The sequence below is a fragment of the Cervus canadensis genome, chromosome 15 (genome assembly GCF_019320065.1).
Source record: "Cervus canadensis isolate Bull #8, Minnesota chromosome 15, ASM1932006v1, whole genome shotgun sequence".
NCBI lineage: Eukaryota > Metazoa > Chordata > Mammalia > Artiodactyla > Cervidae > Cervus > Cervus canadensis.
In genome coordinates this window covers 61022055-61047443 of record NC_057400.1, presented here as the reverse complement: position 1 = coordinate 61047443, position 25389 = coordinate 61022055, and the positions used below count along the sequence as shown (strand labels likewise).

At 36.8% G+C, this 25389-nt stretch overlaps 1 protein-coding gene across 2 annotated transcripts in view; it reads left to right on the top strand.

The window, feature by feature from the left end:
• FRZB (frizzled related protein) overlaps positions 1-23226 on the top strand; it is a 33639-nt gene extending 10413 nt beyond the window's left edge. For both annotated transcript variants that reach the window (XM_043487973.1, XM_043487972.1), the window contains exons 4-7: positions 14583-14648; positions 18378-18582; positions 18972-19035; positions 21977-23226. In XM_043487973.1, coding sequence (XP_043343908.1) covers positions 14583-14648; positions 18378-18582; positions 18972-19035; positions 21977-22093 — 452 coding nt within the window. In that variant the 3' untranslated portion in view covers positions 22094-23226. The remainder of the gene's footprint in view (positions 1-14582; positions 14649-18377; positions 18583-18971; positions 19036-21976) is intronic.
• Positions 23227-25389: the final 2163 nt, after the last annotated feature.

Genomic DNA, 25389 nt, shown 5'->3' with positions numbered 1-25389 from the left:
TTCATGTGTCCTTGGGAAATACGTATTCTGGCATTGTTGGGTGGAATGTTCTTTAAATGTCAAGTAGATTAGTTGATTCTTGTTAGTTTTTTGTGTACTGCATCTATTGATCACTGTGAGAGAAGTGTTTAAGTTTCCAAATATTGTAGATTTTTCTATTTCTCTTTTCAGTCTGTCAGTTTTGTTCCATGAAGTCAAATGTGATACTATTTGGTGTGTATACATTTAATATTTTTATGTCTTATTGGTGAATTGACCCAGTGATGTAATGTTCCTCTTTATCGTTGGTAATTTTTCTCTTTTTAAGTCTATTTTGTTTTATGTTAATATAGCTACTCCTGTTTTCTTTTGGTCAGTGTTTGCAAGGTGTATCTTTTTCTATTCTTTTTCTTCTAACATATCTATATCATTATCTTTTAAATAAATTTCCTCTAGACATAATATAATTGGTTTTTAGGTTGGTGTTGGTTTTCTATCCATTCTGTCAATCTTTGTCTTTTGATTAGTATGTTTAGATTATTTACATATGTTGTAATTATTAATATGTTTGCATTTAGCACCTTTTTTTAATTTGTTTTATGTTTGCTCCCTCTCTTTTTCATTCCTGTTTCCTATTTGCTAGCTTTCTCTTGGGTTATTGGAATGTATCTCTCCCTCTTTCTCTTTCAACCTTGTGAACGTGTGTGTATACACACACACAAACACATCCATGTATGTGTCTGTGTGATATATATATATATCTTTCCATAAGACAATGTTATATTTTCTCTTTCAACCATTAATGTCTGTTTCAAACATTAAATATGTCTAAATAGCTCAAGAGGAGAAAAATGGCCTACTGTATTTATACAGATGTTTATAATTTCTATTGTTCCACCTTCTTTCCTGATGTTCTAGGCTTCCTTCTGGTATCATTTTCCTTGTGTCTGAAGAATGTCCTTTATACTTGGCTGCTGGCAGCCAATTCTATCAGTTTGCTTTCATATAAAAATGTCTTTATCTCATATTCATTCCTGAAGGATATTTTCACTGGATATAGAATTCATTTATACTATTTCATTTATTTCTGTCCTCAGTGTTTCTCATGGGAAATTGGTTGTCATTGAAATCATTGTTCTCCTGTAAGTAATGCATCAGGTTTCTCTGGCTGCTTTCAATAATTTTTTCTTTGTCTTTCGTTTTTAGCAGTTTGATTACAGTATATTTAGACGTTGATTTCTTTGGGTTTATACTATTCAGGGTTAACCTAACTTCTTGTATCTATAAGTTTATACCTTTTCTCAAATTTGGGAAACTTTCAGCAGTTATTTCTTCAAATATTTACTTTTATAACACATTCTCTTCTACTTGTGAGTATATGGTTATATAATTTTAGATCTTTTGGTATTTCCCATAGGTTCCAGAGGCTCTGTTCATTTTCCTCCAGTCTTCTTTAGATTGGATAATTTCTATTTGTATTCCTTCAGGTTTATTGACTTCTTCCTTGTTATCTCCATTCTGCTGTTGAACTCATCCAGTGTATTTTCAATTTTCAGTTATAATTTTTAAAATTAAGATTTTTCTCTTGATTCTTTATTTTTTTAAATTCTTTATTATATCTTGAGTTTCTTTGAGTCTTTCTATCATCTGCTTCATTTCAAGGGTGTTCACCATTTACTTTTTGGAGAATTTTTAGAAAACTGCCTAAAGTCATTGTTGGATAATTTCAACATTTGTGTCATCTGATTTTTCTTTTCCCATACAACCTGAGATTTTCCTGGTTCTTCATATGCAGAATAGTTTTTTCTTATATCCTGGACATTTTGAATATTATGTCCTAAGACTTTGGGTCTTTAAGATAATATGGAGAGTGATGATATTTTTTTGTTCTAGCAGCAGTCAACATAACTTGATTTAGGCTGCAAATTCTGACTAGTCTTCTGAAGGTTGGTTTCCGAAGGCATTTGTGGTGGCTTTCAGGTCTGTCCCATGTGTGTGCCATTCAGTGACCAGTGTGAGATGAGGGCAGTGATTTATACCATAGTCCAGTTTTCAAAGTCGATTGATTGTATACTTTTTAGTGTCAGAGTCACACATGCCCAGGAGTGAGCCCAGCAGTTCATTAATATTTCCATGGGATCGTTTCCCAAGCTCCTCCCTCTCCATAATTGTCTCAGTACCCTTCACTTTTGGGGGGCTCCCCCTTTTGGTTCTTTGGCCAGAAAGCTGGGGCTTTATTTATCCGGCCCTGTGACGTAGTTCCTGTGACTCCTTGTATATCAGGGCCCGGTGGTGAGGACAGAGCCGCGGGGCTTGCCCCAGTCTCGGCACCACGCGGTGTCCCGTCGGAAAGGAAGGTTCTCCCCCGCCAGCGCTCTAGGCGTCTGACGACTTCCCTTGCAGCAGCCGTTGCGGCCACCACTGTCCCAGGATTGCTGCAGATGGGGTGGAAGGGCTGGGTGTCAGCAGACCCCTTCCCACTTCCTGAGTTAGAACTGGAGGGCTTTTTCTGGAGGACTGTCTGCATGCTATCTGCTTCCAGGCTGTGCTGAAACCAGGCGGGAAGGTACTAGAAGTGGAAAGGATGACAGATGCACCTTCGGTTTGATGGTGCTGGGCTTCTTTCGCAAACTTCCTACTACTGTTTCCTTTTCAGAGTCCTTGAGGAGCTGCTTCTCGGATTCTGTTTTATAACTGCGTTCAGTGGGGGAGAGGTGATGGAGTCTACTTACTCCATCTTTCCGTAAAATAAGCCCTTAAATGAAGTATAGCGTATGTGCAGAAAAGGAACACATCGTAAACATGCAGCCCAGCGCATTTTCACCAAGTAAACACGCTTATGTAACCACTGCCCAGATCAGGATGGGCGCCATTGCCAGCACTCCTGAAACACTTCTTGTGCCACCTCCAAGTCACTGATTCCACCTTTCTTCTCAGAGGTAGCCTCTGGCAGAAGTTTTAGCAGCATAGAATAATTTTGTCTGATTTCAACTTTTATGAGAGGCATCATTTTATGTGTATGTATAGATAGACAGTGTGTCTATGTGTGTGCCTTCCTCTGTTCTTCATTATGCTGTCTGTAGCAGAAGTTTTAAACTCTAATTACTGTATAGTATTCTATCATATGAATATACCACTCTTCATGTATTCATTCTAATGGCCCTGGAAATTTGCATTATTTCTAGGTTTTTTCCCTCTCCTGTTTTTTTTAAAAGTATGACTAATGTTGCGTTTGTTTCTGCAAAAGCATTGTGACTACAACCAGCTCTTTTTTTACTTTCTTGAAATAGTAATTTGTACTGATTTGGTCTGTAAGTTGTCATATATGGAAGTGGAATCTTTATTAAGTTGTAAATAAGTTTGAAGCATCAATTTCCATTAGACTAGAACAGTTTCACTGTTGATTTCCACTGAATCTTGTCGGAGTGACAAGTATTTGACATAAGGCAACGTGCATCAAAGGTACCTCGAACAGTTAACTTTTAAAAACACAAGTGAATTAAAATGATTTATTTAGAATTATGTTGCTTTTGAATGCAACTGAGTGTTTACAGTGTCGTAAAATCAGCTGGAAATCACTGGTGTCCAATAGTGGTGCTATTTTAAGGATTACTCCTGTTATGGTTGCTCAAAACAAACTGGAAAGCTCATTTGTATTGTATATAGTACACTTAGTGAGTCAAAATTTCAGACCAAGTACACGCATGTTCTATCAATTTGTCTAGAACTTACGGTTAGAATAATATAGCACTTCAACGTGTGAAAGAGAGAAGACATTAATGACACTATAAATTAAATACAAAAATAGTTCAATGTGTAACAGCTGGAGTGAATATGTTATTCCTGTGTTCAGCGTTTACTGCTCCTCTTTATAAAGGAGGAATGTTTTCCTGTCCCCTGGTGTAATGGGAGTGATAAAAACAGACAGGCAAAACCACGCTCACTTGGTTGTGGAGAAACACATTGACATGGTCACATGTTTCAAGAAGAAAATAAAATTTGTTCACACTCAAAATGTCATACTTTGGAGGACTATAACAGCTGAAGTTGATTATGATAAAAGAAATGAGGAAGACACAAAAGCATTGTAACCCTCATAACCTCTCTTTCAAAAGTGTCAAGCTGTTTATGTCTGGAATTTGGAAAAGAAATTCTTTCACTCCAGTTAATTTATCCTTTGCCTCAAAGCCTAGCAGTCTTCTTTTTTTTTTGGAGATAATGACTATCTGAGCAGCTTCCAATTTGTGAGTGTATTTTGCTGTTGTAAATCCACTATCATAATAAGGGGTACATTCTCTCTAGTTTTCATCACATGGAATATGGAGAAAAACAATTTTAGTTCTGTTCTGCTGAGTCACTTGGTCTGGTCAAATCAACCCAGAAAATTAAGGCAGGTATTCAGATGGTGCAGTGAAAAGATAAATTGTTTATTAAAACAATTCTGAAAAAGAATCCCCCTCCCTTGCCCCAGTTTTCTACTTGGTGATGGTGACCAATTTATGGACTTTTGTATTTGAAAAATACATTTTCCCAATGAGGTGATAATAATTAGTAAATTCTGACATTAATTAAGTATATGAGCATGACCAAATTACTTAACCTGTTATTCTGGGTCTGTGTATAAATATAAAATCAGATAATACTGATTGCTGAGTTCTGATATTTATTTCTGGTATATTTTCAAATTAGGGAAACACGAGTAATACCTGCTGGGCTTTCCTAGCGGCTCAGACAGTAAAGAATCTTCCTGCAATGCAGGAGACCTAGATTCGATCCCTGGCTTGGGAAGATCCTCTGGAGAAGGGAATGAAAACTCACTCCAGTATTCTTGCCGAGAGAATTCCGTGGACAGAGGATCCTGGCGGGCTGCAGTGCGTGGGGTCGCAAAGAGTTGGACATGACTGAGTAAACAACACACACACACACACTTTCACACGAGTTGGATACTCTTTGCAGTTTTAACTAACGCCTTTCTGGTCGCTTTTCAGAGGTGCTTCAGAGAAACCCCTCTGGGCAGCTGAGTAACTAGCGATTCCGGACTGCCTGGACCTGCTAGGTCTGCCTTGGCCATCTCCCCCCCAACCCCACCCTCTGCCCTGCAACAGCCAACCTCCTCTTACTGCGATAACCAATGCCTAGCTTGGGTAGTATGGACCCATTCTCTCTCTTTCCTTCTCCAAATTTGTTGTTGTTCAGTTGCTAAGTGTCTGACTCTTTGTGACCCCATGGACTGCAGCACGCCAGACTTCCCTGTCCTTCACTATCTCCCTGAGTTTGCTCAAACCCATGTTTATTGAGTCAGTGATGCCATCCAACCATCTCATCCTCTGTCTCCCGCTTCTCCTCCTACCCTGTCTTTCCCAGCATCAGGGTATTTTTCAATTTATTTCCTACTAATCTGGGGAAGGATTCCAATTTTTTTTTCCTTTGGTGCAATGTTTGTTCACTATAAAGTCTGAATTAATTTGTGGTAACTTCGACCCTTTATTTGAAAATAAAATTAAGATAGATTAAAAATAATATTTTGTAATTATATAGTAGCTTACCTGTAGCTCAGTCAGTAAAGAATCTGCCTGTAGTGCAGGAGACACAGGTTCAATCCCTGGGTTGGGAACATCCCCTGGAGAAGGAAATGGCAACCCACTCCAGTATCCTTGCCTGGAAAATCTCATGGAGAAAGGAGCCTGGTGGGATGCAGTCCATGGAGTCTCAAAGAGTCGGGCACAACTGAGCGATTAACACTTACTTACTTACAAATATATGCTTTTTTCACTGTTTTCAGTATTGGACACTTGGGATGAATACTCATTCCTGAGAATTCTTCTCCCTGGGCTATTACCCAAATCGTCCTAGTTCTTCTCTTCCTGTCCCCCAGCTGTGGGCATTCCCCAAGGTTCTGTGCTTGGCCTCTGCTCCTGCTTACAATGAGTTCTCCCTGTTGGAAGTCATCCAGTTAACATAGGCTGGACGCTACATATTTCACCTCCAATAAACATTTCTACCTGGGCAGTCTGTTTGTCCTTCAAAGGGTATGTATTCAATAATTTTCTTTTCATTAAAATTTTACCCCTTGCAACTTTTGTTTTAGTATGTGGCACCATTGTTTTCCCAGATCCTCAACACTTAACCTTCATCATCCATCTACCAATAAACTCTTTAGTCCGTCCACCCCAACCATTCATCACAAACGTGATGACCACCCCTTGTACCGGCATACTCGATGCCAAGAACAGGGAGGGAGTGAAGGAGTTGATTGCATTTTTCTCCCACCTCTTTTCTGTGTGGTTGGCATCAGGTAGATGCATGATGTCCTGAAAGACCTACTTTGCTTTTCTCTTAATTGACCTTTGTTGTTTTTGGACATGCTGCATGACTTGAGGGATCTTCGTTCCCTGACCAGAGATTGAATCTGGGCCTCAGTAGTGAAAACTTGATGCCCTAACCACTGGACCACCAGGGAATTCCTTTTTAATTGACTCCTTTAGAGGACCTGTACCACACAAAGCTAGCATTTCAGATCTCACAAGAGAAAACAGGCAGACTGCCTTGGTTCTCTACATTTTGTGTATCCCAAATGACTCTTGGATCCAGAAACCTTCTGAAAGGTAGTTTATTTAAAATTTTTCAAAGATAGAAATCCTAAAGAAATAGAACTAAATTTCTTTTTCTTTTTAATATAACATTAGTTCCCTCAATCTTAAGCGATTCCCTTTTACAAAGTGCAAATTACTGTGAATTGAGACCTTTATTGCAATATATGGTTTGTTTTTTCAGCTAAATTGAGCAAATGTTGGTTTTGCTTTTTAAAGCTTTATTATATTACCTGAGTTCACCAATTGACTTAATTGCATTTTCCATATACAACTCTAATCCAGAATAAAATCTAATATGATATTTTTTGCCTAATGTATATGTTTAGGAAATAAATATTAAACATGTAATAAACAGCCACTAAGTCATGACACTCTAATTTATGGGAAAATGAAAGGAATTCATATAATTATGAATTCATATGTTAATTTACTTACAGTAAAATGCACAGTTCTTAAGTGTATGGCATATTGAACTTTCACAAATATGTATACCTGTGTAGCTATCACCAGATCAAGATAAAGAACGTTTCCATCTCCCTTGAGAATTCCCTTGTGTCAGCTCAGTCACCCACCCCACCATGAGTTGAGCACAGGTCTGATTTTTATTACCATGGGTTAATGTTGTTTGTTCTTCAGCTTAATACAGGTGGAATCAGGCAGCACCTGCTCTTTTGTGACTGGCTGCTCTTGTTTTTGTATGATGCTTTTGAGATTTACCCATTTAGTTATGTGCATCATTTTATTGTGGAATAGTTTGCCTTTGTGTGAGCATAATACCAATATGATTTCTAAATTCTATTTTTTATGCAGTTCCTCCAAAACTAAATATAAGAATCTAAATTAACTTTCTATCTCCAGGAAAAATTTGCCAGATTGTTATCCTCAAACTTACAGATGATTTTTTTGTTGTAAAATTTTCTCTTCTGTTTTATAAACTGCTCTAAAATTTGCATAAAGTATTTTCTGATCTTCTTGTTTGTTTATATATAACTAGTACTACTAGCTAGCATCCAATGAGTGATTAAATACCAGGCTCTGTGCCAAATTCTTTATGTGAATTACTGTTTAAATTTTTATAATAACCTGATGGGGTAGCCAGTGTTAGTTTAGGAATGGGTATTGTAACTTGCCCAAGGCAACATAAGCAAAGAGGGACAGAGCTGGGATTTAAACTCATGTGTCCTTAATTTGCCATACTCTGTTGCGCTAATGCTTATTATTAATATAATGGCCATATAATATGATCATTCTGGCTTGCTAACTTCCATTCTTCAAATTTTGGAAATGTACATAATAGTTCAAATGGACTTCCTACATCAGGACAGAAATTAGCTTTGTGAACTTGAATCAAAATAGCAGAGTCAGGCACTGTTGAAAAAATCCTGTTACTTTGCTTACTTATGGTAGGTACCACAGTTCTTGCAGGTAGCAAGCAGCCTTGGGAAAATATTACTTCCCTTACTCATTAAATGGTCTTTACAAATGAAGGATTGGGATTCTCAGTGAATCTTACGCAAAATTAAATCCGACATTTATGGGCCATTGTGTGCTAGGTACTGTGAAAGGTATTTTATGTTTATTATTTAATTCTCTCAGTAATTCTGCAAGATAACCATTTCTTAGATACTAAAAGTTACATAAATAGTAAGGCATGGAGCCTACTATTCACATCCAGCTGTGTCTGATCATAAAAGTCCATCCTTTTAATCATAGCATTTTCTGTACTCTGCCTCAATAGTATAGACCTACTTAGTGGTATAGATCAGCATGGTTCCTGATTCTGTAAGAGATGCATTGTTGTTCTTTTAAAAAATTTTCTGGACTTCCTTGGTGGTCCAGTGGCTGAGACTCCACACTCCCAGTGTGGGCCCTGGGTTTGATCTGTGATCAGGGAACTGAATCCCACATGCACCAACCAAGAGTTCACATACCACAACCGAAGATCCTGTATGCTTCCACAAAGACTGAAGACCCCTTGTTCCACAACTAAGACCTGGTGCAGCCAAATAAATAAATAAAGTAAACAAATATTAAAAAAATAAAAGTGGTCTTTCATCATTGAAATCAGGACACAAGGGTTCTGTTTTCTTGTCTGTTTTTTTTTTTTTTTTAATGCACCAGGAATAATAATATCCTTTAGATTTTCAATGAAGTGTCCATTTCATGACTTATAATTTTGGGAAGAGAGAATGTGGTCCTAGGGCTGGAATCCAGGCATGTTTCACCATCTCTTTGTTTTTAGAAGGGTAGTGAAACTGATTTCTGGAAGGTCTAGTGATAAATTGCCTATCTTCCATTAAGCTCTGTCTGTGCATGTTCTATAATGGCACCCAACTCTGTTGCCATTTTGATGACTTTGATGATAAAGATCATTCATTTAGTGCACTGACTTCTTTACTTCACTAACCTGTTTGTTCTGCCCCAGCCATCTATTTCCAGGGGCACATTCTGTACCTTGCCATCTAGCAATAGTGCCAGTTCTGTAATTCTAATTTCAAGTATACCCTTCTTTGCCTACCATCTTTTTTCATCCCAGCAGATTTGCTCTAGTATCATCATTGCTATAATTTTACTCTGCTGGGACTGCCTACTCGTCATGTACCACTTACTATTATTGTTCAACCCTAACCTCCTTGCCTACCTGAGATTTCATGAACTATTGTAATAGTCATTCCGTTGAAAATACCTTCAATTCATTTGCCTATCTTTTCTTCTGCCATAGTCACCTGACGTATTCTCAACTCTTGTTGCTGGAGAAAATTACTTAGCTGGGGTCACTGGTTTTACTTTAAATTCAAGATAAAATTCGAATACATGATCAGCATTGCCTAGCAGTACTACCTTGTATCTCTATTTGCCTTTCCGCTCAGTAACAGTTTTACACTTTCACTTCTCTCCTTACTCATCCATACCCTGCTTCTTTTAGCCCCTCATCTCCTGCAGCTAATAACCTCATCCTTTAATGAGAAAGTAAAAGCTATCAGAAGGAAATCTTATCACCCTACCAACAGATGTATAAGCTGTCAACATCAGTACCCCTTTCTCCTTTTTCTTCTTATGCAGTGGATGGAGTGTTCCTCTGATTTTCACCCATTTTTTCCTTGCCAACTAATTTTTTTTTTTTTTTGGTCATGTCATGCTAAATGATCTTAGTTCCTTGACCAAGGATCAAACCCATGCCTCCTGCAGTGAAAATGCAGTCTTAACCACTGGACTGTAAGGGAAGGTCCCTTGCCAACCGAATCTGATAGACCTCCTTTTCTTTTCAGTCATTTGAACTTTGAGGGTGTTCTCCTCAAGGAGAACTCACCTGTTTTCTTGCAACACCATCCTTTAGGTTTTTGACTGCACTCTCCTATGTTTCTTCCTCATTTTGGGGTGCTCCTTCCCAGTCGGCTTTATGACTTCTTCACTATCTTATACATAAAGATGGAGTTCCTACCTAGATAACAGCTGATCTTTCAGGTTTCAAGCTTTAATGTCGTTTCCTTAGAGGACTTTGAAGACCAGACTAGTGTAGGTCCTCAAGTTGTATGTTCTGATGGCACATTATACTTTTCTTTCATTCCATGTATTATACATGAACATAAATTATTTTGTGTGTAATTATTTGTTCAATGTCTGTATCCTGTTCTGAATTGTCTGTGTTACTCATCAGGTGTTCTACATGCCTGGCACAGAGCTTGGCATGTAAGAGACATTCAATAAATATTTGTAGAGTGAATGAATTACATTAGTGACTCAAGACGTTCAACAAATGTTCTCTTTTCCTTTCCCATCTCATATTTAGAGAAACATAATTATCCCAGGGTTGTAAAGTCAGAAAACACTCTTTCTGTAGAAGAAAGGCAGTTCTATGATGTGATAGATATTGACATATGTTTAAATTATTTAAGCCATGCTCATTTATAGGCAATGGAAAGTGTAGAAGACTTCTTAGAAAGTCTTCTCACAAAGATAAAAAGAAGAAGACTTCTTTCTTCAGTAACGAAGTCAGAGTTAATGATCATAATTCATTTTTATATCTGTTTTTAAAAATTGTTAAAAAAAATTGCTGTGGTCTGCTCCTATGTGTCTTAAAATGGAGCGAAGTGGGCTTCCAGGATCAAATACAAAACATATATTTCATTTGGTACAAATTAAAATTATTTAAACTCTGACCCAATTAGAAAGAGCCAATATTAAGAGTTATTATAGAAATTGTAACACCAATAGAATTATATTTTCTTTTTTTCCCTACTTTTTGAAAATAAATCTTGAGCACAGATCTAAGACCTTTTCCAAAAAAAGCAGAAAAATATTCACTAACAGTAGTATTCCAAAGTCATGGGACATGAAAAGTTATAGGGGTTTTGGAATCTGCCAAAGTTAATTATAGTCTTACAGCTCTGGAGGAGACCCAAGAGAAGTCAGTTTCAGACAAAGGTCAGGATTCGTTAGAAAGTTGTATCACACTTAAGCTTGAACTCCAACAAGGTTGCCCTAAATAGTGGAGGTCCAGTGAGCATCAAATTTCAAAATTGTCAGATACTTATAACATTTAGGTCTTGTAAAATTATAGAACCCTTTAAAAAAAAAGACTGTTGCCCTTGTGTGTTTTCAGTAAATGAGCTGATTTTTATGTGTAAACAAATGAAGAAAGAAGGATGTGATGACGTCCACTCAGAACTGTTTCTAAGAAGCCCAGTATTGAGAGAGTGAGGCTGTTCCCAGCTCAAGCACCGCAGTGCACAGTAGGGCAACTCCCCTGAATTGCAGACCAGATTGTATGCAGAACTGGGCATATTAATGTTCCAGACTCACATTCATTCTAGTGGGGTAGACGCATGTTCATACTAGGATAATGAACAGTTTTCAGTTTCACTAGCAGAGAAGTAGGAGATCATTGATTCTAGAAGAGTAGCTGAGAGAACCCAGCTAGAGGATCGAGGGAGAGCTCCCCAAGAGAGCTTCCTGGTCCTGCTCCAAGGATGCTGTGGGATACAGGACCACATGCTGTTATGCGACTGAAGAGGGTTGTATTTAATCCTAGACTGGAGGCAATGAATTGCTAATATTAAAACCTTCCCCGCATTTGAAGAACTCTTCTCACTTTATTTTGTCGCAGCCAGCCTCTTTAAATTTTCAGTATTTTTCCTTAGATAAGAGCACCAAAGCAGTTCCTTTATATGTTTTTCTTCTCAGCAGTGGAATGCAAGCAAATCGATTCCTATTGGTCTTTGTACAAAGCTCAGCAAAAGAATAGATTTTAGTTTGCCACGATAGTGGAACAAATCCTAGACGTTGTGCCATTTGGAAGCTGGGGGAGGAAGACTACTGGCAAGATTATTGGTGAATTAAAGTAGATATGATGGTAATGCTGCTGGCCACATACAAATCAGAAATCAGCTATTGGTAGTAAACAAAAAGAAACTGTTGCAGTCTGCTCTAGAGTGGCTAATACATGCAGCATATGCCTCCATGATTTTTTTTTTTGCCATTTCCCAATTCTTGGGCTTTCAGGGATATATATGTAGATGTGAGTAGACATACTTTACAAGAAAGATATTCCTCCAGAACTGTTGATCTAAGATATACTTTTCATGAATACCCTCAGGTATGAATATGTTTGGGTTGAGTCAGCAGAAATAAGTGAAAGAAAGTTCTTCTGTATTTGAGCCTTGTGGATATAAAATGCCATCCTCCTTTTTACTCAGCTATTTTATTGAGCTACTAGATACTTCAACTAGACAGATATTTGCTTCTAGCAAGAGCTAGGGATTGGCACACAGGAAAGGCCTTATGTACATAGAATGGCATTTCTACCTCTGAGGCCAGCAGGAGAAACAAGTGCATTGGGGAGGAACAGAATTCAGTCCAAAGAATATAATGGATATATTAGGTCATTAGCTATTAGGGATCTAGCTAATATATGTAGTTGTACATATGGTTGTGGAAATACCTACTTGAAAACTTCCTAAATTATTTTACGATATAATATTTTGGAAAAAATCTCCGCTTGGAAGTTTTGTGAAATCCATTGTTTATGCTTCAAGTAATCATGTTAGAATCAATCCAGTAATAGCTGGTGTATTTTTCTAAATCTATTTAATTGGCAGTTGGTGTATTTTTGCCAAGAATTTTTTATTAGAATATGTGCAGATTTCTGAAGAATTACAAATATGTAGATAATTTATCTTCATGTGTTATTTTTAATGAGTAATATCTATTTTAAAAGAGAAAAGCACAAGTCCATATCTATATGTAGGTGAGGATAATTTGTAAGTCAAAGACCATAGCATTTATTTCTTCGGAAATAGTCTCATCTCAAGAATCTCTCTTTTAAAAACGTGTAACATTTTGGTACAAAAGAAGACAACTGTACGGTAGAACAAGATAACTTTTCAGTCTGTTTTAAATGGGAATACAAACGCTTTGCTAATAAAAACATCATTTTTTGAGGAATCTTCTTCAAATAGCAACCAGCACTGATACGACCTATTGTCTATTGAGCTCGTTATTCCACAGAAACAGTGTTAAAAATTATCTGCAGAATAAGAGCACTGCTGTGTGTAGCGCTGAGGCCACCCTCACCTCTTTCCTGGGGAGGAGAGATGCTTGTCTCTACAGCTGAAAAGAGGGTAGGGAGGTGCTGTTCTCCGAAGGACTGCTACTTCAAAGCACCTTATCCGTGAGTTCAGCTGGAAATAACATTTATTATGATAAGGAAGGGCTTCCCTGGTGGCTCAGATGGTAAAGAATCTGCCTGCAGTGTAGGAGACCTGGGTCCAATGCCTGAATCAGGAAGATCCCCTGGAGAAGGGAATGGCCACCCACTCCAGTATTCTTCCCTAGAGGATCCCATGGACAGAGGAGCCTGGTGGGGCTGCAGTCCTAGGGTCACAAAAAGCTGGACATGACTGAGTGACTCACACACACACTTAGAAAACATAATGTCAAATTGTCAACAAAAACTTCTGCTTTTTACCGGTCTCCATGCTAACAAACCACTTTTTAAACAAAAAAATTTTTGTTGGCTGCTTTTCTGTGATTTGTGTGCCCAGAAATCTTTACATAAACGAATGCTTTCTCAGGTAATTGTGTATTATTTCCAATTTTTAGGTTGACTTTAATGACTAAGATTTTATTATGGTTATGATGTACACATGAGGTATATTTCTTAGCCAAGTAATCTATCATAAACAATGTAGTAATTACTCTCTAAGATGCTAAATGATTTATCCTATATATGAAACACTTTGAGATAATTAAAACTTTTGTTACATATGCTTGTATTATATTACATAGAAAATGTTCTGGTCACTACTCACCAGATATTTAAAAAACAGAGAACATCTTATTTCAAAATATCTATATAGTAACTTCCTCCAGTAAACATAGAACTATCATTGAGTTAAATACCAGTTATTCTGCCTATAGAAAGTGCTTGTGAGACTCACTGTGTTGTACACCTGAAACTGTTATGATAATGTAAATCATGTATACTTCAGTTAAAATTTTAAAAAATTAGATCCAAAAAAGAAGGAGGTTATGCCCCTTAAGAACTTTAAAAAGCTCACTGGGTTATAATAACATGTGCTTATCTTATTGTGTTGATTTTAGATCCAAAAACTAATATTTGGAGGTGTGTTGTGTAGTCTGTAAAATGTCTATGAGTGCAGATGGCCTTGAATAGGGGTAATTAGTTACTTGAGCTTAAGCATCATTTGCCTTTCAGTTGGCATTCATTCAACTGCCGTAAGCACTGAGCATGTCTCTTTCAGGATTCTTGGTCTCTTCATGCATGGTAGTGAACAGTGTTTCCTCAGGATTGGGAACTTTGACATTGAATAGGCAGCTCTGTAGACAGAATAAATGTGAATGTAGTTGCAGGAAAAAAGGACCAAACACAGAGAATATGAGCTTCCTTGCTACTAGATTTGGGTCTGATCTTACCAAAAAATATGCATAAACAAAAGAAAGCTAATGTTGAACTTTTGCTCATAATAGATAAAATGTTATGTTTTTTAGAACGCTGCAAATGTAAACCAGTCAGAGCTACACAGAAGACCTATTTCCGAAACAATTACAACTACGGTAAGGATAACTCTATGATCAACTTATGAACTGCTAGGTTCAGAAAGGGGTTTGTGTGTGTATGTGTAGATTGATAGAACAACTTACGAATAAGGCTTAAAAACGAATAAGCAAGGACAACTTTTAAGAGTATAATCTCTCTGTTCTAAACAATTAAAATGTCTCATATGGGCACTATTCCTACCAAATGCTTGATTTGTAATGCATTTCAGGCAGCGCTGCTGGCATCTTAGGACCATGCAGTGACATACTCAGGCAGTGGAGAGATGCTCTTCCCTCTCTGATAGGCCGGCAAGGGTATGGAGCTGCAGAGGGTCATCAGTTGTGATTCACTGGGGTGAACACTCAGTGGGGTAAACAGAGGAGCACTTCAATGCATGAGGAGTGGTTAAAAGAGTCAAACTGGATTTTTTCAAACATTCTATCTCATGGAAAACATTGACAGAGTTGGAAAGTAACACAGAGGTTGTTAGTATTCAATGAAATGTTTTGTTATCTAGCCTGACCTAGATACATGCTGTTCTGAAAAGCAAAGTGTTACCTGAAGAGCTACCGATCTAAATGTAGCTGACAAATTTAACCGGGGGAGGAAAAACCTTCTGTCTCTGTGCCAGGTAATGTGTTAGGTCGTTTCCATACACAGTCTTAGGTGATTTTCTCAACTGCACCATGAAACGTTCTATTATCCCTATTTTATCAGCGATTATTGAACCTAAGTTATCCTTCCTTTAATTATTCAGAATGTACTCTTGGGTATTGGAATGCTTCAGAGTCACAAATATCAATCACTGTTATACTTAGAAGGGTCAATTAATAGAGTTTTCTAGTTGATAAAATAAGCAACAAATCAGTATTTGCTGTATTCTGTTGGTATTTTATTATAATTCTTCCACTCTGGCATTTATGAGATTAATAAAGTTCATGTTACCATCTCTGCCGAAGACTGTCAATGCTGAGTAAATGAATAAACATGGCAGTTAAATGGATTTATAAAGTGCCTTCATTACTGAAATGAAGGCTTTATTATTGAGTTTACTTTAGAGAATATAGCACACACACAACAGAATTATTCCTCCTTTTCTATTATTTGGGAATTGGAAGGAGAGAAATGAATAAATCTCTGTAAGAGTAACCTTTGATATCTTTGAAAATACTGTATATTGAAAGATATCAAGTAAAAAATTCAGTGTAGTTAAATCTCTTTAAAATAAATATAGCTAGTTTCTCAAATTTTTCTTCAGTGGATTCAATTTTTATTTTTTTGTTTACTAATTATCTTTAGAGGAATCTGTAGTTTCTCTTAGCCAATGGTAGACATACTTTCTAAGGTGGAAATGTAAGAAATCAGATGCCTGGCTGCTCATCTGAGGATGCTATCCTCTATAAATTGATGTGAAATATCACAAGGAAAGGAAACTTAATTTTTAGGAGATTAACCTTGTAAGATTGAAAAATGCGATATGAACTTTTAAGTTAATGAGTTGTATTAAAGACAAAAACATGAAAAATTTTATATTGGGAAATTTTACTTAGTTTGTATTTGTTTTACTTATTATTAATTTTTACTTTATCCAGTCTCAGTTAGTGTGACTATTTTTGTTAAAAGATAAAATGGTTACAAGTCATAGGAAGAGAAAATCTTCCAACAAGGTAGCTGAGTGAATATTATAACAGAAAATAGGATACAGATCACAGTTAGTGGAAAAAAGATAATTTCTTTCTCATGGTTAAACAATAACTAGATTTCCCATAGTTTAAGAATTTTCACTTATCTAAGTCTTACTCAGAGCTTCTTTGAGAAAGACAGGCACTGAAATTATAAAAGAGAAGGAAAACTTTTGAAAAGAAAATATATTTTAAATTTAAGAATATGTTGATTTTTATCTTTCTTAAATATCTATGTGTGTCTGTTGAGAAAACAAAGTGGAGGTGGGAGCAAATTGATAATTCAGATGAAACCTCGGCTTCATTCAGATTAATTCAGTTAAAAGCTCTTGAGCTTTAACAAAATTACTTGAATAATAAAGTAAGTCTTGTAGAGAGGTATTTACTTTGGAGTGGGTACATGTGCTAAAAATTTCTAACGAAAATAGTAGACACACTGGGTAAATAAATCATTAGTTTGAGAACGTTTGCACAGTTCACTAATCTCTAATAGTTGATGAATGCTATGAAGCACATTCACATAAGCCAGGACACACAAAAATGTGTGCTAGCTGGGGCTGTGAATCTATCATCTGGTTCTCCCAAATGACATTTCAAAAAGGGCAACCTTATCTTTTGTTAAAATAAGAATAGAACACTAATAAAAAAAGACCCCTCCACTCAGAAATCACACCAAGCAGAGAGGCTGGGCAGTTACATTTTGTTTGCTATAAGCTCTCATACTTGAGACAACTAATTCTCTGAAGATTGAAATACCTGTGAAGCAAAATTGAGGTTTTGTTCTAAAGTTTTTAGAATTAGTAGCTTAAATCTTTTTGTATGTGTCTTGTACTGGTGGAATGTTATTGAATAAATTTCTGTATGGAATTGGGGCATTGATGGGGGGCAGTGGTTTATTAGCTGGCTTTATATTTTCATGGATTACTTTTTCCTTTGTAGTCCAAAACCCCTAAAATATGTGGGAAGGAACTCAGATGAAAGTGGTTGGCAGATATGTGCCTAAGAGGCTTTTAAAAAGTACATTCATTTGTATATGTTGTGTTTTCTTCAGTATAAAGTCCACGGATATTGAACTAGAGCAATGAGGCTGCCTGGGCAAAAGCTGTTGGCTTCTTACTAATTGACATTTTTTGCTTCTCCTTAGGCCTTTTCAAAATCCCCTTAGGAAAAAAAAGTAAAAAGCTCATTTACCCGAAGTAGGAATCTAAAGAATTTGGCTCTTCCAAAGGAGAGAAATACAGAAAAGAAGCAGAACAGTACTTTCTAGATTCTGGGTCAAATGTTTTGAATTTGCAACTGAATTTATTCTTTTAAAAGCAGTTTTGTCTCTGTTTTGAGAAGTCATGCCCAACCTTATGAGATAAACGGGGTGCCAGAATACCCACTGAGATGGTAGATTAATGCAATTGACGTGTTAGACCTTGTTTCATAGCACATGAGTGGGGACGGTTTTTATTCAAGCAGAAAATGCAGTGTACCTAAAGGAGAGTGTGAAAGATAGTCTGTACTGAAACAGAGGAGGAAAGGGGCTGATGTCTGAACAGTGAGCTAAGGTGAAAAGGGTGGAAAGATTGCAGAATTAGCCCGAGAACTTTGTGGAACAGGACAACTTTACGACACTAAAGAAAACCCTAACTGGTTAGAAAATCTATTAATAGACCTGATGGAAAAAATGCTGAGAGTGAAACAAAGCATATTTAGGTGGTAGGTCTTTACATATAGTGAAACTAATATGGGTTAAATTCCTCTTGGCACAATTGAAACTGTACATATCTAAACAGTTCTCGTCATGAAATACATGCACATACATATGCATATATACACACAAATATAAATGCACATGCAAATTTGCAGGGGATCAGGGGTGAATATTAAGGGGCAGGTGTGCTGTATAGTGTGTTACTCACTACTGTCTAAGGAGAAAATATCTGCCTGATTTTTTCTCTCCATTCGTTGAACATCAAGTGGATATGAATTGGCTAGAAAGAAGTCTACTTGTCTTTTTTGAATGGGGCACCTATTGTGTATCATATTGCCATATCAGCTTTATTGTCTTTTATCCAGTCATTCGGGCTAAAGTTAAAGAAGTAAAGACTAAGTGCCATGATGTGACTGCAGTCGTGGAGGTGAAGGAGATTTTAAAGGCGTCTCTGGTAAACATTCCAAGGGAAACTGTGAACCTTTATACCAGCTCTGGCTGCCTGTGTCCGCCACTTAACGTTAATGAGGAGTATCTCATCATGGGCTATGAAGATGAAGAGCGCTCCAGGTAATTCACTCCTTGAGGATTCAGAATAATTTCTATGCACATCCTATGCTTATTGCCTTCCTTTAGAGATCTGACTCTGGGGGTTGTTCTTTGGGATCTGTCTACCTTCTGGGGAATTAAAGATCAGTTTTAGTTGGATCCTTCAATTCATGTATTAGATAGGAAAGTATATGTGGGAGATTTCTAGGTGTGCATTTTTCTGGGGAGAGGGATCGTAACTTCGTTTGTTCTTAAAGGGGTCCATGACTCCCAAGTAGTTGAGAATTACTGTTCTAAAACATGGCTGTCCCTTTCTAGTATAAACAGTATGTGCTTCTTGACAATGATTCCTTGTATTTTTCAGTAATATGTTTTAATTTTTCAAAAATGGCTGCTTCTTTAAAATACAGATTACTGTTGGTGGACGGTTCTATTGCTGAGAAATGGAAGGATCGACTTGGTAAAAAAGTTAAGGTAAGCCAAAATTTTATTTTACTATTTATTTATTTAATTGTAAATTATTTATTTATTTATTTGGCTGCATTGGGTCTGAGTTGCCCCACAGCCTGTGGGATCTTAGTTGCTTGAGTAGGGATCAAACCTGCATTGGAAGGTGGATCCACTGGATCACCAGGGAAGTCTCAGCCTGAATTTTATATTGAAAGTGACACCCAGAAAATTAAAGTCGAAAGCCAGCCATTTGTCATTTAAACAAAATAACTACCTTCAACTACATGAAAAATATTAAAACCTGATATATGTGTGTGTGTGTGTGTGTGTGTGTGTACTACAGACATTACAAAGTCAGGTTTTGGAATATTAAATATATATATATATTTTTTGTTTCAAAACCCAACTTTGTCTGTAATGTCTGTTTCATTTAAGGAGCAAATTCTCTGTATGTGTATCAGAGATCTAGCTACAGATACCTGACTTCTCACTGTGGGAAATCTAACTGTAGTTAGTCCAGCCTTGTTCCTATGACTTCATAGTCTCAGTAGAGCTCCAGGCTCCTTCTAGCTTATTTTTAAATAAGCTAGAAGATATTGTCATTTTTAAAGATATTGCTTCCATAATCAAGTTTAGCTGGAGGTCATAGCATGGCTGCCCCACCTCTGCATCACACCTACATTTCAGGGGAAAAGAAAAGGAGGTAAAAAGAGATTCCAAGCATCCTGCCCAACCATATGTTACTTAGGACTGGGTCCATCCCTAGCTGCAAGAGAAGCTGGAAAATGTAGGGTTTTGTTTTGTTTTTTAGCTGGATTTGTTGATTCCTTGAACAATTGCAGTTCTGTGAGTCAGAGAAGATGGGAAAAAGAAAGCATGGGTAGAAAACTGTGGATATTGTCCCAATGTATAGACACCAGTTCCTATGTACAAAGTGCAGCCACAATCTTCTGTATATAAGAGATCTGACCAAATTGGGTTCTTAGAGCAGTAACGCAGCTTTATTTTAAAACCAATGACTCTTAGATTCTGCAAGTGATGCATTTTAAGAAGAAAAATACAGTAAACCAGCTTATTATGAAAGGCATCGTTTCCTTTTACTAAGTAAATCTGTTTCAACAAAAGGAGTGTGGGGGTAGCATTCAGAGGGGCAAAGAATCAAAAAGGGTGTGTGTGAGTGTGTGTGTGTGCACGTGTGCATGCACACACACAGTGGCAGGATGGGGAGGGGAGAGTGGGAATTGTACTAGACATAATACATCCTCTTCCTTCTGTGAGTTTGAAGGCTTGGGAAACATTTATGGGATAAGTTAAACACCCCTGGGCAGTTTATCTTATACATCTGGGACTTGACACAGCATACACATTTCAGTTTAAGTGACCTACAAAAATATAGAGGGCATTATTTTGCAGGGAGAAAATACCCTCCAAAACGCTCTTTTATTCCCCTCAGTATTATGTCAAAAGTATGATGTATTTCAAGTTTACTTACGAGAATTCTCTATTTGTATCTCTTTTGAAGTAGTTTGGTGTCTGTTAAAAAGTGGCTCTTCTTTAGTATGTGGGAATCTCTTACTGTCCTTTTAATTCAGTTTTCTGCTTGCTAATGCAGAGCAGGAATTTGTCCTAAATTCCTGTACCAGTTGGAAGAGCTTTCAGCATCCTTGCTGCAAAGCATGTAACATGGCTTGCTGCTTCTCTTTTGGTACCAAAACAATTATCATCATGTAAAGATACAGGACATCATGGCTTGTTGGTCCTATTCCTTAGTTAGGCAAGCATTTTTTTTTTTTTCATTGCTTTCTACAGGGAGCTCTCAGTTATTGTGAAATCACTTATATTTTCATCTGGTTGCTGATGGGAAGAAATAACTTGAGTAATTTTAATTCTTTCTGTGGTTTTCCAGTCAATTTTGAGGATGTAAAGAAAGAGTTTTATGGAGGATATTGTTTTTTTTTTCAAATAAGAGTTGTACTCAGCTGATTTTTTTTTTTTTTATCTCTGGGTAGATCAAGAGCAATAAAAACTTTTTTTTATGGTCTTGCCATGCAAAAAAAAAATTTAACTTAAGTCTCTGTTATAAGATGTTGTTCAAATCAAGATATTTGACTTACCTTGGGGAGTAGAAAATCAGACTGTTTTTTAAATATGGAAACCCAATAAAATTGTGGAGTAAAAATGTGCTGAAAGGAAGAATTACTGAAAGTAATTGAAAATTGAAAATTTGTTATGGACTAGGAATTTTATATCTAACTCATTCTTATTTACTACCTATAATATCCATAATGTAACTTCCTTTTAATTTGTTATACTACATGTGAGCATTATTGAAGTTGTCAATATGAAGCATTAGTAAACTTGATTGTAGTTTTTAAAACCATTTATGATGTGGTCCTTTATAAAACTTAGAATGAGGGCAGAAATTTGTTCTGTTTTGTTGTACTTGGTAGATATAACTTAGAAAGATATTTTTAAAGTACCCTGTCCTCTCTTCCCACTTTCATTTTTTTTTACTGTTCAAATCACTTAGGTTTAAAAGGCTGTGCCCTTATGTGTCACAAGAGAAGAAAATTAAAAATAGCACTTTCTTCAAATCCTCTATGGAAATCTTATATTTGTTGATCACCCATGAAGTACCAGACTTGTGTATATTACCTCAGGAAATACCCACAGATGTCAATGTTTATTTGTGTCACCATTTACTGACATGGAGATTTTAAGTTTAAAAAATTTGATATGAAACCATTACTGATATATTATAGGTGGCCAGTTTTGTGCTTTTTCAAATTAAACTATTACATTTACATAGCACCCATCTCATTGCTACCCACGGGATATAGATTATACTTTTGGAAAAGTAGTAAAAATGCTTTTGAGATCTGATTTTGAAGTCCTAGTTAGAATAATAGACATGATGGCCCCGGTAAAATGTGCTTGTGACTGTTTTCTGTTTCAAATTTCACAGCGCTGGGATATGAAGCTCCGTCATCTTGGACTGAATAAAAGTGATTCTAGCCATAGTGATTCCACTCAGAGTCAGAAGCCTGGCAGGAACTCTAACTCCCGGCAAGTGCGCACCTAAATCCTGAAGTGCAGAAACTCCTCAGTGGACTTCCTATTAAGACTTGCATTGCTGGACTAGCAAAGGAAAATTGCACTATTGCACGTCATAGTCTATTTTTTAACCACAAAAATCAGGTGGTAACTGATATTACTTCTATTTTTTCTTTTGTTTTCTGCTTTTCTCCTTCCCCCATTCCCTTTTATGTGGTCTGAGTACAGATCCTTAAATATATTATATGTATTCTATTTCACTAATCATGGGAAAACTGTTCTTTGCAATAATAATAAATTAAACATGTTGATACCAGGGCCTCTTTGCTGGAGTAAATGTTAATTTGCTGTTCTGCACCCAGATTGGGAGTGCAATATTGGATGCAAAGAGAGATTTCTGGTATACAGAGAAAGATAGATAGGCTGTAAAGCATACTTTGCTGATCTAATTACAGCCTCATTTTTGCATGCTTTTTGGCATTCTCATCACGCTTAGAAAGTTCTAAATGTTTATAAAGGTAAAACGGCAGTTTGAAATCAAATGCCAACAGGCAAAGCAATCAAGCACCAGGAAGCATTTATGAGGAAATGACACATGAGATGAATTATTTGCAAGATTGGCAGGAAGCAAAATAAATAGCTTTAGGAGCTGGGGATAGAGTATTTTGCCTGACTGAGAAGCACAACTGAAACTAGTAGTTGTTGGGATGTTAGCAGCAGCATTTTTCTTTTGGCAATACATTTGATTTGTTTGTGAATATATTAATCAGCATTAGAGCAATGGATTGTAACCAGACATCAGCTGTTATCAGCATAGCTCTGTTTAATTTGCTTCCTTTTAGATGAACCTACTGGTGTCTTTTTTTTCTTCTTTTAAAATAAATCTCCCTTGCTGCATTTGACCAGGAAAAGAAAGCATATATGCATGTGCACCAGACTGTTATTTTTAAGATACGTAGCTCTATAAAATGCTATAGTCAAAAGATGGTAAAATGTGCAAGATTCTGGGTGTGTGTATCCGTGTGTGTGTGTCCCTATACACTCACACTCAAGCTGAACTGAACGACAGGCCTGCGCACTGGCCTGCACTTTATCATTTGGATTTGTGCTGTTTAATGCTCAGTAAAATATGCTTAATAAAAGGAATTATGGTTGGCAGGAGAGAGGTGATTCTGACTTTTGAAACAAATGCTCATTACCCAAGGTGCAGTGGGATCCCCCAGGGGCCATGGGGAACAAATGATGCTCTTACTTCTTCCTCCAGCAGGGTTCTTTAGAGCCTGTGCCCAATACTGGAAAATCTCATTCTCTTAAATTTACATAGTTGATATTAGTAGAACCAAATTTCTAAGTTGTGGTGTGCTGGAAACACTTATGAAGCAAATGATTTTGTTTCCTTCTATAAAGACAAACCTGCAAGAATGCAATTCATTCCTGAACAAGTTTCCTAAAATAGTAGATAACAATGCATCCAAATTCTGTCTTTGGGAAGGAAGAGAATGCCCCTGTCTTTTGACTAACCCCCAAACCCCAATGCTCTCCATGATCCCAGAAGAAGTTCTCATCTTTGCTGCGTCAGGACCACTTAGTCTTTGAGCTGCCATATGGTTGCTTTCAGGTATTGTCTCCGCCTGCCTGTTGGGCTTTATTCTCTGGTGGCTAAGACAGGTCATCTGTTCCTGGATGCTGATGTTGTAGCCCAAAAAGGGGTGTTTGGGTGTCGTGGGGTGGTAGTGAAGTCCTGCAGAGGAAGTACTGCACCTCAGTGTTCATCCTGACTTCAACTTGAGCATCAAGGACTGAGGACTGGGAAACAATACTTCTGCATTCTCCTGTTGGTCTCGGCCTTTTTCATGTCACCGATGGGGAGAAGGGCAAGAAATCACTGCAGGAGATTCAAAGGAATTGGTTTCTCAGAACCACAGAATGTCATCAGCTCTTCCAAACCTTAGTAAGAGGAATTTAAGTAGCAAAATCTTTTGATGTTCAATGAAAGCCACAGATGTTTCCAGCTCCTCAAGTTTTCTTTTTCTGGGGGGAAGGAAATAATATTTGTGTAGAGATTTGATGCAATTTATGCTCAATATAGATACACTTATAATATTTATAAGCAAAAGAGGACCAGAATTTAAGATTCAGCAGTGTTTTTTTTCCACTTTCCATTTGGCTCGTCAGTGTTAGGCTCTGTCAATTACAGTTTTTAATGGTATAAGGTCCATGAATAAAACACTTGCTTTTGCAGTTTGGTAGTTGCAATATCTCCATTAATAAATTATGGATAGGCCTCTTTTGAGGGTGTCATGATTTTTCATCTTAAGTTTTATTTTATCTTTAATTTTTATTTTTAAACTTTTAAATTTAATCTTTAAATTTTATCTTAACATTTCTAATCAGATTGCAAAATCATTTCTACTCTGTAATTGCCATATCAGAAATACATTTAATTAATGCCCCTCTATGGGCTTTTCTGACAGGTATTAACTTTCAAAGCCACTAAAATTTTAATACACATGCTTTCTTGTCAGTAACCTTGAGATTTACAAATTTAATATAATATTTCTTTGGAAAATTTTGTTCACCTTTAGGATTTTAATTTTCCTAGCCAAATAACAACATCAAAATCATGTTTTAGATGCAGGCTGAATAAACTAGTAAAAATTAAGATAACAGCAAACTTGGATTCTCTTCACAGTTATGTGAGTATTTCACTGTGTCTCAACCAGAGTGTAATCTGATTCAGTGCCATATGTTGCACTCAGCTTTTGGGGGTGGGGTGGGACAAAGCCATGTCATTCCACATCTGCTATAGATTAAGAAAGCAAATACAAAAATTATAATCACTGCGAGTAAATAGCACTACTTACTGTCTTCTGCAAGACATTATTTGCTATTATCTTTCAACAAGTAAAATGACTGAAAAGTATTTCAAGAGTGGTATTTATTTAGACAGAATTTTAATATTTTAATCATACAAACTTTCAAGAACCTGGGTGAAAATGAGGTAAAGCAGAGGTTTGTGATACTGTTATTGAAATCCAGCCGATAGGATTTTAAAATATGGTTGCCAGCTATACTGATATTACCAGAAACAGTGTGGTTTTAACGTTTGATAATTTTCCTCTTTAGGGTAATAACGTCTGATAGTGGCTCAAGCACGCTACACAACACTGGCGTGTATATTAGCTCATGTAATCCTTGCAAATCTGTGAAGGAGGCGTGTATATTAGCTCATGTAATCCTTGCAAATCTGTGAAGGAGAAAGAAATCAAGAGTTTAGAACTTCAGAGTTATGTAAGTAGCAGAGTTGGGCCTCAGACCATCTTA